The sequence below is a fragment of the Fringilla coelebs genome (assembly GCF_963513975.1).
Source record: "Fringilla coelebs genome assembly, chromosome: 3".
Lineage (NCBI taxonomy): Eukaryota > Metazoa > Chordata > Aves > Passeriformes > Fringillidae > Fringilla > Fringilla coelebs.
Window position 1 is genome coordinate 12450130 of NC_140030.1, and position 14264 is coordinate 12464393.

Genomic DNA, 14264 nt, shown 5'->3' on the forward strand with positions numbered 1-14264 from the left:
ACTAATGCCATTTGGTTTTTTGTAATTTGAATCTCCTGGAGCTTTAAAATGAATGTAAGCCAGTCATATTTTGAGACTTTTTAAAAGCAGGGATAAGGGGAAAAGTGTATCAATAAAGTCTCTCACAGGGTGAAAATCCAAAGTTGGGCGTGTTGTACACTGACTTTGTCATCCCAACAAACACGGAAGGTGATGTAATTACTCTTTAAATTAACGTTCTGTAATGAAAATATATGAATGAAGTGAGAAGGCTCCTAGTGCAAGGAGTTTCTTCTACAACATCCTCTAACTATGTCTTCCACTTTTTGAATTATGCTAGTAATTACAGGCACAGAAGCTGATTTATATTGCTATCAGTCCCTAAGAGTACACTTTTAGTAACAGAGATGCCAGAATAATCTCTATACTGTGCTGATGGCTAATTGAGGAGGATGAAAGTGTTGAATATTTGAATGCAAGAAAAATGCCTCCTCTAGAATTTTTGATAAGGATCCCAGATAAAGGGGGACAAAAATGGAAAATAATTCAATGATGCAAAATGGAGAGAAAATGGCAGAGCCTGAAGAGGCAGGTGTCTTTAATTAATGCTTCTCACTTCAGAATAGTAAGAAAAAACCTATTTAGGGCTCGGCATGTTTGGAGGGTTTCTTTGCTTCAAATGCAGTATTTTTAGATATATAGTTAAAACTTTGAGTGGACTGACTACAATTTGTGCTTCTGATTTCTACTCAGAGAAAGCCCTGCAGAGTTTACTGGAATCCTTGACATGCCCTCCCTACACTCCAACTCAGCACCTGGAACGGGAACAGGCTCTAGCAAAAGAGTTTGCAGAAATCTTACATTTTACTCTTCGTTTTGATGAACTTAAGGTTAATAAAGTCTTTCAGTATATGTTGATTGTTGCTGTGTATTTTGAACCAAAACTGATTATTTCCTGTTTCTCTTCCTGGAAGATGAGAAACCCAGCAATTCAGAACGACTTCAGTTATTACAGGCGGACAATAAGTCGCAACAGAATAAACAATATGCACGTAAGTAAATAAACTCTGATGTGCTGCACACAGTGAGGTATATATTTATCAGGATGTGTTTATGCCATTTTTGGTAAAGTTTTTGCTTTTGATTCAGTAGCTGTCATGTTCTTTCCTTCACACTGAGAGTTAATCAGCAGTCCGGGTGAAGTGATTAGAGAGGACTATTCAAGTAACAATCTGCTTTCTGACATGAACATGTACTGCATCTTTTTCTTTCTGCTGGTAGGATTTTAAAGAGCTTTACTGACTATTTTTTCTCCTGTTTTCATCAGCTAGACATTGAGAATGAAGTGAACAATGAAATGGCCAATAGGATGTCCCTGTTCTATGCAGAGGCCACACCAATGCTGAAAACCCTCAGTAATGCAACGACACATTTTGTAGCAGAAGTATGTAAAGGGGGAGAAGGGTCTAACACAGATATTCTTGATTTCAATTTTACAAGATAGCTTACTGAACACTGCCTTTTTCTTACCCTTCCAGAACAAAACATTACCAATTGAAAATACAACAGACTGTCTAAGTACTATGGCCAGTGTATGTAAAGTCATGTTGGAAACGCCGTAAGTTTTATCTTAAATCTTGGGGGGTTTGGATGATAGAACTTATATTTTAATTAGCCACCTTGGATAACACATTTTTCTCCAAGTGAATTCCTGTATCTTTGCCTTAGGTTGTTACTTGTTTTGCATAAAAAGCATGACTTGGTGTTTGAAAGCTTTGCCTTCTGTTCTTACCACCTTATGATATCTTTCCTGAGTCAGTGTTGAGTTCTATTGGGGAGAGCTTACATGGTCAGCCTGCATTTCACAAAAGGTTAAAATACAGTGTAATAATCTTACGCACTCGCAGGCTTCAGTGGCTGTGTCTTGTCTAATCAGGGCAAAAGGCCTCCTTCTTGCCCATGCTGCTCAGTTATTAGCACACAGAGGGCAAGATTTTGGCTCTTCCAGGCAGTACTTTAGCAAGTACACAGGCGCTATTTCAAGGATCATTTAAGTAGATCTTTTTTTGGATGCAGCCATCTTATTTTAGATATGAAAAAAATCAGCTATATGAATTTCCATTCATATAAATGTATTCAGCTGTACAATTGTGTTCATATCTGCTAGTGTAGGCAATAATAGCCAGTAGGGTTCTTTATTTTGCTATGCATTTAGTGGAGTATATTTTAGGTTAGATGTCTCTTCGACTGGAAAACACATATAAGATAGAGTGAAGGTAGTCTTTTGCTTATGAGTCATTTGTTCATGGAGCCATGTAAAGGGTAGAACTCCTGAGGTTTGTGCTTGTTCATGAAAATTCTGGAGGAGTGTCTGTAGGAATAGGACTCATCTCACAATCCTGAGACATCATAGAAGTGGTAATTGAAAAGTAGCCTTACGAGTCAGCTCTCTTTTTGGCAAAAGTAGAGAAAAAGGTTTTGAGTCATTTAGAAGATTATCTGATATTTAATTCCAGTTGTGGGATAATCAAGCATTTTCACATCAAAATTTCTGTCACCTTTAAGTCTGTTCATGTTACAATGCTGTGGAAGAATAAAAGTTGAAGTTATTGTAGACTGAGAGGTTACTACAATACACAGAGAAAGAGAGAGAGCACGACTGTTACAATACATCTTGGTGAAGCCCTGAACTTCCCAGCTGCTGAACTTGGGTCCCACTGGACTATTCCAAAGTAGGAATTTAAGTAAAATCAGTGGCTTTCCTTTGAGGTCCTGGCATGTGGTGTTTCTGAGATTAAACTGAAGTGCTTCAGATCAGTCTCCATTATATTTCATTAAGTTTTCTATGAAGCCATCATCACATACATTTTGAGGATCTCAGCTGTGCATGGGTATGACAAGAGGTTTACTACTATCTATCTATTCTCTAACCATTCTTGTAAATTGGCACAGGCTTACAGAATTCACTGATATTCAGAGTCTTACTAATGTGCATCTGCAACCTTAAAATATACTTTTGGTTCAAATTTCAGGCGCTCCCAGTATAGTTTTTAAAATTGTCTAGTAAACAGTCTAGAATGTTTATTTCTTTTGTTTTGTCTTCCAGAGAGTACAGGAGTAGATTCACCAGTGAAGAGACCCTTATGTTCTGCATGCGAGTAATGGTGGGAGTTATTATCCTGTACGATCACGTTCATCCTGTGGGAGCTTTCTCAAAGACATCAAAGATTGATGTAAGAGAAGCCTTTCTTTAATACTCTGTAGATTTGAAAGTATTAGTCTGCAGCTCTTTTTCGGCACAAGCTTATGGCTTGGTAGAAATAATTTTAATTACTTTTGAATGACAATTTAGAATTTGTCTTCACCTGTGCTCTTTAATACATCAGTTTGTTTGAAAATAAAATAAGGACCAGCTTTTTTCCTTTTTATTTTCTTCCAGACACAGATAATTTTTCTTAGTTACCTCTGCTTTTTTGCCAACTGTATAGTTAGGCTAAAATAATTTTATATTACACCTAGCCTGGAATATGTTCTGTGGTTATAATTTTTTTAAATCTTGTAATATATCGATGTTGAAATGCTCTTCTTTGGCAGTAGTTCTCTTGTAAATAAGTAGGTATTCAGTGTTGTTTCTGCTTTGTCTGAGATCTGAAGTAACAAAACTGAAATGTTACTGTTGTAATGTTGACAATGACTCTTCAGTTTTATCTTTGGCATGGCCAGTCACAGAGAAATAAGTCTTATTTTTTTCATTTGAGAAATTGCAAGCACACATGAAAAGAGTACTCTTGTCTTTTCTACATGTTTTTACAAACCTAAATCTCACACACCACTTCTTTCAGCAGAAATAAACTTTAATAATGGAAAAGATGCCAAGTCTTTCACTTTCCAAGAGAGACTTCTAAAAAGAGAAGGGAAAAAACCATATATTATTGCCCTCCATGACACTCAGACTTCCTTAGCATTTTGCATCTGCATATACCAGAATTTTGCCACGTCTCCTCTTTGACGCTCTACAGAGGGAAAGATTTTGTCACAGAGGTGAATAGATTTGCTCAAGGTCATGAAACAGATAGAGAGAGCCAGAGACTTGAAGGCAGATTTCTTGAATGCTAGTTCAGTCTCTTGCCTACAGAGGCAACACAAATGGAATTCTGATAGGACCAAATGTGCATTGTGTGTGCTTTGTTTCTCACATTTATCCTAAAGGCCTGTCATCGTGCAGGAAAGTTAGGTAGGTGTAAATGGGAGGCAGGAGATGTACAACTCAGTTTAAAAAAATGAGTACATGGTCCCAAATCTTGATTTGCGTAATTAGCTCCGTGATTTTTTTGTGATTCAAAAAATCTGGTAATGTTTCAGATGATGAGTTTGTTTTACTGTGGTAAACAATTTTTTTCTCCAAACTATTCACTCCAGCCATTCAACCCATTTAAGAGAATTTCAGGGACAGTGGAGTATATTACCCTTTCCTTACTCTTTCAAGACTGGAGGCTATATTTTAAGCTGTTAATGACAGTCTCCTAGCTTAGACATCTGTCTTGGTTTGAAAGACAGATGTCTGCCAAGGAAGGTGGGAACCTCCCTTGGAATGGAAAATGTGACCCCCTCCCTCTGAATTATTATAACTTTGAAATTAACTGCAAGGCAAAGATACGAGGAAAGGAATAACAGTTCTTTACTGGTATGTATGTGTATAACAAGGCAAGCAAACAACAACAATGGCAGCAAAAACAAACGAAAGGAAACCCCAGAAAACCCAATAAACAGTTGCGGCTCTCCGAGCACGGTCCCCTCGGGTGCAGTTCCGGGCACGGCCGGCAGGGGCGCTGCTGGCTCCCGGCGGGCAGGGCGGGTGCGGTGACTCCCCCGCGGCTGCAGGGGGCGCTGTGGCGCGTGCTCGGGAGCGCTCGGCAATGGCGGGAGGGAGCCAAGCCCTAGGGGCTGCCGGTCCCCCCGCCCCGGCGGCTCCTCGGGAGCAGCAAGCTGGAACGGCAGGAAGGAGCGCAGGTCCCGGGTTGGTGGAGGGAGGAGTTGTATCAGAAACTCTGCAGCCGTAGCTGGAACCGCGGGGCGTCCCGACAGGCAGGGGGTGGCGGGGCTACAGTGCGGCCGAAAAACCGGAGCCGTGGAAGAGGAACGGAGGGGCCGGGCCGCCACAGCCTGGCTCCGAGCAGGGCAGGGGAAAGGCGGGCTTGGCATCCTGGGGTTTGCCCTGAGGCACCCAGCAGATGGGAAGGGTCCTTTGTTTGCTTTGGTGAGGTGTTGATAAGGTCCCAGTGCAAGGGCTGCTCGCGGTAGAAGAAAGGCAGCAGGAGATGGAACCGTGCCATGGTGAGGAATTCTCCCCACAGCGACTGCAGCCTCTCTCCCCTCCGAATGCCGAGAGCACAGGAGAGCTGGGGGCTGCGCCCAACCCCTCTTTCCCAGCCCAGTTCTCGTGGTGTCTCTGCCCTTCCCAGAGAAACCCCCAGGTAAAAAGAGAGAGGAGCCAGCTGCTCTCCTCCCCTGAGCTGTGGCGACTTCTTTTGTCTCTCTTGAGTACCCGGTCGTTATTGTCTCCTAGCAACACAATGGGAGAAAAATTCCCTGAGAGAAAGAAACAAAAGGAAGAATCCTAAAGCCCAACACTATCCTATTTGTTTTAGGTATTCTGATTCTGACAGAAATGAAAAATATGTTTGAATTTTTATCCCCTTTGACTTGGTCTGGTCTGATCAGATCTGCTGGGGCATGTAAACCTGTACTGGGTGATGTGCACATAGACTTGAACTTCTCTAATTTAGTTAATATAACTGTGTCACTTCAAAACACATTGTGCTAGCCTGAGAATCTCATCTGATCTGTCATTTGCAAAGCTACTTACACTTTCCAGGTAGAAATGAGCCAGCTGAGCAATGAGCAGTGTTTGTTGGGCTGCTCCCTGTCGGGGATGCTGAGCTACATTTTCTGACTGATTTCTACTGGCACATAAAGGGACCCTGACTTAATTTAAATGTTTCATCATCTGCTTCCTTAATAAGGCAGAGGTGCTCTTCAGCTGCAAAGAAATTTCTACATGTAGATTTAGCACTCCAATGTGACTTGGAAAACTAAAGCATTCAAATCTTGACTCAGCTGTGTCTTTATCTGTGATTTTGAATAAGATGGAATTAATCTAGGCTAATTTCTGAATAGCTAGATTTGATGTCTTCATAGCAGTGAGAAGAAAAAAGTACTACTAGGGAAGTTATATTCTGAAAAGGTTAGAAGAATTCCTTGTTTCTCTCTATTGACTAGCTAGGGAGTCTGTACAATGGGTCAAATGAGTCCTACTCCTGCTTTCTCTGCTTCATTTCCCCTTTTGTAAATTTGGACAGAGTTTCAGCCTGTTTTTACAGTCTCCACAAAGATGTTCATTCAGTGTGGTGTTAAAATCATCACCATGGACTTCTTAGATTAAATTTTTAACCACTAGTTATTAAACAAATAATAAGATGTCACTGGTTAGGATTACAACTAAAAATTGAATACTGAAAATTACTTCCTTGTATGCAAGCATAAAAATAAAAGTCAAAGTTGAAACATCTCTTCTTAAAGTTGTTAACAGCAATGACACGGAACTCCCAAAATCTCTTTTTTTCAGCTTGTATCAGATAGTTTTGATTTTTATACTTTTTATTTGGATTTGAAGAAATAGTGTGCAAGTTAAAATATAGACACTTGACACATAATGTACTCTCTAGAAACACTTATTAAAAAGTAGATGTTTTCTCCAAAGTTTTTAACTTTGAGATAATTTTTAATAAGTTGTAATGCTTTTATTGTGTCATGTAAAGCAGTAAGAAAAGAAAACTGCCTGTATATGGTGAATTTTTTCCTTGTTTTCAGCTAGTGCAATTCATATATTATTGTTCAATAGTGGCATGCTTCTGTTCCCAGATGAAGGGATGCATAAAAGTTTTAAAGGAACAACCACCTGACTCTGTGGAAGGACTTCTGAATGCTCTCAGGTATGTGTGATTCAGCTTTAGAAAATTTCTCTTTGTTTTTCTCCCAATCTCTTTATATTTAAGATTCTTTGCTTTAGAACATTAATTTAATAAAATTTTCCTCTTCATCACCTAGGTTTTTTTAATATTAATTTCTTCCCATTTCATTTCACTTGAATAAACAATAAATGTTAATATTTTAAACAGTATATCCTAGCTAAGATTTACTATATAAAATACCCCAGAATCTAGAACATTTTAGAAATTGTCAGATTTCTATTTTTCAAACCCTAAGTACTTCCCTTCTCTCTTTCCATCTCAGTAAGATTTTTTTTTTTTTTTAATCTTCCTAAATTATTCAGCGTCAAGAAAACAGCATCCTAAATCCCAATCCTTATCATGGTGCTGTTTTGGGAAGGAAGACACAGAGCTTCTCTGAAGCTGAGAATGTTGTCAAACCCAAGTTTTTCAAAGCTGTTTTGAGTTCTCTAGATGTTGAATGCTTGGATAGAGGGAGAGCTTCACTTCCACATTTGCTTATCATGTCTTTTGAATTAAAGTTGATGTGGAGTTAAATCTACAGGTATCAAGTGTGTTTCAAGCTTATGTTATAATCAGTCTCCCTATTAGCATAAACAGTGGAGAATGCTTGGGTTTAAATGGAAAAAAACACACTAAAGCTCTTCAGTCCTCTGAGAATATTTAAGAAAACTGCTTAAAGTCATACATTATGCCAAAATTCTATCTAGATTCCTAAGTGATTTTAGTATTTACCATATTTCTTGTGTCTTTTCATGATTTTGCTTCTTTTGAGGCTTTTAACTAGAAAAAATGAGAGATAATTTTGACCCAAGATTATGACAATGTCATAGACAGATACTAAACAGGATTTAGCCACACTTCTCCACCTTTTAACAGGGAATAATTTATTGCATAGGGTATTTAGAGCACCAGATTCTTGCCAGTTAAATTCCAGCGATCAGTAGACAAACATGTAAATTCCTCCTTTGTGTAACTGAACTATGCTGATTTCAAAAACAGGCTCAAGTGTTCAGACTTTACCTATCTCTGTTCATTTTATAAATTATTGTTTTAACTTGTAATTTCTAGGTTCACTACAAAACACCTGAATGATGAATCTACTTCAAAACAAATTCGAGCTATGCTGCAGTAGTATCCACAGACAAGTAGATGTTTGTATTGATCACAGAAGATGTGTATGTTTACATAATTTAATACAGTTTGATGTTAATACTTGTGTGTATTTACATAACCATTTTCTTCACATTGCTAAAATATATGAATCTGTTCATAACCTGACTGACTTTATATAGTGCAACCTAAGTTTTTATTCTAGCCTTTATCTTTTGACTTTTAAAATACTTTTTTACTTAGATACTTCAGTTAAGACAGTTTATCTGTGCATTTTAATCCTTAATCACCTTCTCTATCAGAGAAGTAGTAGTGAAGACAAAATGGAAATCAAACTGAAATGTCAAAGGTACCACAGAAAAGGAACTTTAAAGAAGAAGAAAGTTAATATAAGAGAAAGCAAAATTCATTTGGTATGTTTTGAAGAACATGTGCACAGTTTTTTGGTCAGTTTTAGGATCTTGTCAAACTAGTATGAATAGGAGAATATCTGAATCACTCATAAAATGCATTGTCTTTCCTGTAATAAGTGGAGATCCACCTAATTTTATGGATTATGTGCTGTCTGGCATCCAAAAATGTATTTCAAACAGGTAATTTTACCTTTTTAATTAAGTTTAACCCATACCTTTCATCAACTGAGGAAATTAATATCCTGTGTTCAGCTGCAGTATAAATAAACAGGAAATATGCTTAAAGATCATTGCTAGATTTTGAAAACTCTGTATAATTTTCTTAGATTTAAAAGGGAAGGGAAAGTACTAATGCCTTGACTTAACTGGAAGAGGTTTGTCAGTGTAAATATATCACAGTGAACATTAACTACCAGACAGCTCTAGCCAGTAATTTTTTGGCTGATCTAGACTAGTACACTCTTCTGTAGCAAACTTCCCTGGTGTCATATCGGCTGCATCAGACTAGGGATGGTTTAAAATTAAGAGCTGATCTTTTCTTAGGAACTCCATTAAGTTCCTGGTAGTGTTATTCATTAGATGACTCAGAGTCAACACAGAAATATTTATCAGCTAACTGCTCTTCACTGGCTTTTAAGATGTTATTGATACTTCAAGAAGTTCTTTGCTGAGTTGTTTGTTCTTACTTTCTGGTAAATTTTCCAGTTAATGGAATAGAAATACTTCGCCAAAAGCAGCAAAGTGCTCATGCTCTGTTATGTGTGTCTACTGGGTGGTCTGCAGTTGCTGTACATATTCTTGCAGAGGTCACGTTCAGAAAATATGTTTGATTTTGTGTACTTTGCTTGCATGTATGTGTGGAAACTCCAGTGCTTGTGCACAGATTCAGATTTGTATTTGCTTATCTCCGTATAGATAAATCAGGGTTTGTGTGCTTTCACTGGAATTTTCATGCACGTCTCTTCTAAAAACATTACCTTAAGACTTTGAAGATGCATTTGGTCTGCTGGAACTCGGCTGCACTGTGACAAACTGTGTCATTGAACTCAGTCCTTAAACAGTATTTATGTCAAGTTCTCTGGAGTAGGGATTAACTTGAGAGCTTATTTCTGAGCAGAGCAACCCCTGTGAGATTTCTCAGACCTGATCAGAGCCCACAGGTGCCAATGTCATGCATGTCCTGATGCTGGACAGCGCCACAACTCCAGCATTCATGTCACACCCCTGCAGGTGCAGCAGCCGGTTGCTATGATGTTGGGGAGAGAGTTGGAACTCACTCACATTAGATCTTTTTCTTTTTCTGAAAGCAATGACCACACTTTTTTCACAGTAGTAAATCCACTGTTTACAGACTCCATTTTTAATGGGGGGACATTTAAAAATGTATGTTAGGGAAAATCCTGCTTTGTTCATAGTCACTTCCAGTTAGGTAAATTAAGTAGATGACAGACCATTCTGTTGAGCTTTGGTAACTGAAGTTAATATATGCTTACCTGCAATTTTTTGTCAAACAATGAAGTCTTATCTTTAAGTAGCCCAGAGAAAAACTATTTGTCACTTGTATAATAAAAATGTAAACCTTAAAGCATTCTGTGAGTTGTCATGTGCTGTTTGTGAAGTCACGGGATTTCTTGGCCTGCTTTGATGTTTTTGTACAGAAGTTTGTTTGAAATAATAAAAAATTTGGTACAGTAAGCTTTGGGACTCCCTGTGTTTAGTGACAACATAAACAGGTTGAGAAATACCTCATTTAGAATTTTGGATCATATAGTAGGTTCACCTTTATGTGTCCTAAAAGCACTTGTTTCACTTGTGTGCTACAACAGTATAACCTCACATCACTTTAAAAATCTTGTGTTTTTCTGACATATATTAGCACTTGTTTGTCATCATGTCCAAGGGGAATTTTTGATACTGCTGAGGGCATGAATCCCTTCTCTGATTTTTATATCTTCACATTAGTCATCCTGACCTGTGGTGGCCATCTCAGGTTGTGTTTATGATCAATAAGGTTACCAGGATTATTCATTTAATTCAAATGAATAGCTTTTGGAAGAAGATCCATATAGACTAATGGTCAAAGTTATTGATCTCCATTTTGTCAATGCTTCTTCTTATTTTGTCTCATTGTTATGTAAGGGTAAACGTTTGTGGTATGGTAAATATTTATGCATCATAATGACAGTACTTCAGAAGACTCATAAATAAGTGTGAATTCAGAAGAGCCCTAAAAATTCAGAAGAGCCCTAAAAATTTTGCTAGTTTTGTGATGGAAGAAAATACTATTTTAGGGTTGTATGAATTTGAAAACTAAGATTTTTCACTTAGAACAATAGAATGTGTTTGAAACATGATTTATGACTTCTAAGCTTTCTGCTGCTGAGTGGCTGTCATGAAAGATAGCTTCTGAAATTGCATTTACTGGTCTCTGGTAGACTACATCACTCAGATAAATTGTCTTACATTTTCCATGTCTACTACAATTTACAAACAAACAAGAAGTTCTCTCTGTGTTGCTTTCTCTGTTGTATTTCAGCTAAATCTGAACTGGAAGTAAAACATAAATGTACGAAATTGCTTGCATTCTTAACATTTATTCTGAATTAAACAATGTCAGATGTAAATTCTTCACATGAAATGATCTGTCTTCCCCCTCCCCCATTTATTTCTTGAGCAGTTTGGTGTAATCAATATATTCCTATGACATGACAGTGTCAGTTCAGTAGATTCCCATTTGGGAAATGGAGCATCACATTTTCATGCCACATCTGAACCAAAGCAGTACAGATGTTCATTTCTCAGTCTGTCAAGATCCCTCTGAATGGCAGCACAACCATCTGGTGTCTCAACAGCTCCTCCCAGTCTTATATCAGCTGCAAAATTCCTGAGGGTCATTCTGCCCCATCCTCTGGCTCATTTGTGAAGGTGTTAAATAGTATTGATCCCAGTACCAACCACAGGGGAGCACCACTAGTGACTGTCAAGATGCATTTTGTGCTCCTGATGACATCTCCTTTGAGCTTAGGGTGCAGCCAGTTCTCAGTATACCCCACTGCCAGTTTAACTTCCTCATAGGCAAACTGGTGAACTCTGGATGAGGTAAAGTGCCAGAAGCCTGGAAGTCAAGATAAACAAGACATCGGCCAGCTCACTCCACATTTATGGTGCATCCCATCAGATCCCACTGATTGTAGGTCTGGCTTGTTTAAGTGTTCCCACCCTGATCCCTGATCTGCCCAGAGTTAAGTCTTTCTTGCTCCAGACTTTGTTTTCAGAGGCCTGGGATTCCTGAAGGCAAATCCTACCATTAAAAGACTCAGGCAGAGTGGACACTGAATTCCTTGATCTTTTCTGTATTCTTTGTGACCGATCCCATAGCCCATTTAGCAGCAGGCAAACATTTTCTGTAGCTTTCCTGTTGATGCTAATATACCTGTAGAATCCCTTTTTTATTGACCTTCATGTCCTTCACCAAGTTTCATTTCAGAAGGGCCTTAGCTTTCTTAAGTTCAACCATGCCATCTTTGCTTGGTTTCATGCTTGTCAGGAAAGACCTTTCTTGAAGTTGTAGGAGGTGGTCCTTGAAAGTAAGCCGGCTCTCTCTGGGGTTGTATTCCATGCAATGCTTCCAGCCAGCTCCCTGAGCAAGTTAAATTGAAATTCCCATCTTTTTTGTAAATTGTCTTGTGGTTGTGTAGTCAGAAATATGCTTTTAATGTTTTTGGACTGTTAGAAGTGTTCTTTGAACATCAAAAGTCAAGAAATACAAAGTCTCGCATATCCAGAAGTTTGTTTGTAGTTGCAAATAGTTGGAAGAGGTAGAATTTTGGTTCTTTTTCTTTAAAATGTAGGACACTAATTACTGTTTCATTGCCTTTGCTGAATTCTCTTATCCAAAATTACAGAATCTATTACTTCATACTGTGCAGCGCACTGGGTAACACAGTGCAAGTGAGCAGGCTGAAGCAGTGGCATGAATTTGAATTGCCAATAAGAGAACAAAACCCAGTTTTGGTTAAAAAGCCAGTGTAGCAAACTAGTATTTTAATGTAGCAGTCTGTAATGCTTCCTGCTACAGACTAATAAATGTGAATTCCTGGCTGCCACATAATCCAGATTCAGCAAACACAAAAGTTTTTCATATGGATTTGAGTCAAGTATAACTCAATGGACTTCAATAGAGCTCTTTCTGATTGACACAGGTGTAAACAATGCCCTTTGTCTTTTCTCAGTCGTGGCCTTTGACCCAGGTTGCTTATTACTGAGCAAATTGAGTCTTCTTGTGAGGATCAATGGCGTAACTTGATAGTCTTGCAGAGATCTCCTGTGCTTGACTGCTTTGAAAATAAAGCTAAAATGAACAATGTCATAGGTGTTCTAGAAAATAATTATATCGTTAAAATACAGGCCAACCAAGTAGTGTTCCCTAGTTTAAGGGAAAGAAACATTATTTTCCAGCACATGTTGATTTGGGTTCGAGCTGGAATTAATATAACTGTCTTGTCTTGGGTGTTTTGGCTGTTGACAATTAAATATGTAGACTTGGGTATTAAGAACTTGACATACCTCTTGACATTTTAAAATTGCTCCCAGAACTTAAAGGTTAGACTATTTGTATGTGGCTTGAATCAAAAGTGCTTTTACAGCTTGTGATAATTCTCGTCCTGTGAGGATCCATTTCATGTAAGGTGGAGATTGTTTTGGTTTTGTTTTCTTTTTGTTTGGTTTTGATTTTGTTTAGGCATTTTTTTTTTGTATTGCATACGAGGATGTGTTTAACTATAGGCACTTTGACTATTAAACTCAGGCTTAAATAGTGTTCAGCATCAGAGCTCAAAGACTCTTTAATAGAAACCTTCCCAAACAAGATGCCTTCCAGGGGACTTGAATTAGGTTTCTAAGATTAATTTACTGAACAGGTAAGTGTGGTTCTAGTTGCTGAGATACTGAATATATCAATATAAGACTTAAGCAGGTATTACATCTCTGGGGAAATTTTTAGTTTGGGGAAAGAAAAGTTGTGGCATATTGCCAACCTAATTAAAGCATTTTGTGGAGATTTTTGTTGTGTATCAAATTAAAGGAACATATTTGTTCTGATTCATTTTGAATTCTCCATATTCAGGTATACATTCATAGTAATATCTATGATACTTATACAATGAGAGATTTTTGTAACCACTGACTTAGCCTGTTTGCAGCTGGTTTTTGAAACTACAGAGTGAATGCCACATTTGTATTACACAGCCTGTCAGATTGGCATTTGCTTTATTAAATTTGAAGCTTAAGATTCCTTATGTTCAGTGGTTTCAGATTCACATTGAGACCCCCTATTCTGATTATATGTTGTACAATTGTAATTAATTTAGATACTCAGATAATACCAATTTTTTTCTTTATTCTTCTCATTTACTATGTAGTGGACCAGAGTTAAAAATGATATAAGTTTAGGTTAAATAGAATCAGCAGAGGTAAATGCATGCTACATGAAAATTACTTTAAATTATTTTGTTGAAAAATATTACTTCTGAGACAAGATTATTTATCAAATACGTAACAGTATTTTTGTATTTTGTTTTTTTCAAGTAGAAACTGAGGGTTTACTGTTACAGATACTGCCTGAGTATGTGAGTAGTTTACATCAAGAGGTGCAGTGTAACTGAGCTGAGAAAAGACAACAGTTTTGTTAGGGTTTGACACAGGTGCCCAAGAAACTGATCTCTGTTCATATTGGAAAGTTAGAGATTCC

The 14264-nt window shown here is 37.8% G+C and overlaps 1 protein-coding gene across 5 annotated transcripts in view; it reads left to right on the forward strand.

Moving 5' to 3' along the window:
* The window catches only part of CYRIA (CYFIP related Rac1 interactor A), a 56296-nt gene extending 46129 nt beyond the window's left edge, over nt 1–10167 (forward strand). For all 5 annotated transcript variants that reach the window (XM_084202128.1, XM_084202130.1, XM_084202129.1 and 2 more), the window contains 7 exons: nt 733–869; nt 954–1031; nt 1307–1423; nt 1518–1597; nt 3086–3212; nt 6901–6971; nt 8061–10167. In XM_084202128.1, coding sequence (XP_084058254.1) covers nt 733–869; nt 954–1031; nt 1307–1423; nt 1518–1597; nt 3086–3212; nt 6901–6971; nt 8061–8124 — 674 coding nt within the window. In that variant the 3' untranslated portion in view covers nt 8125–10167. The remainder of the gene's footprint in view (nt 1–732; nt 870–953; nt 1032–1306; nt 1424–1517; nt 1598–3085; nt 3213–6900; nt 6972–8060) is intronic.
* Nucleotides 10168–14264: the final 4097 nt, after the last annotated feature.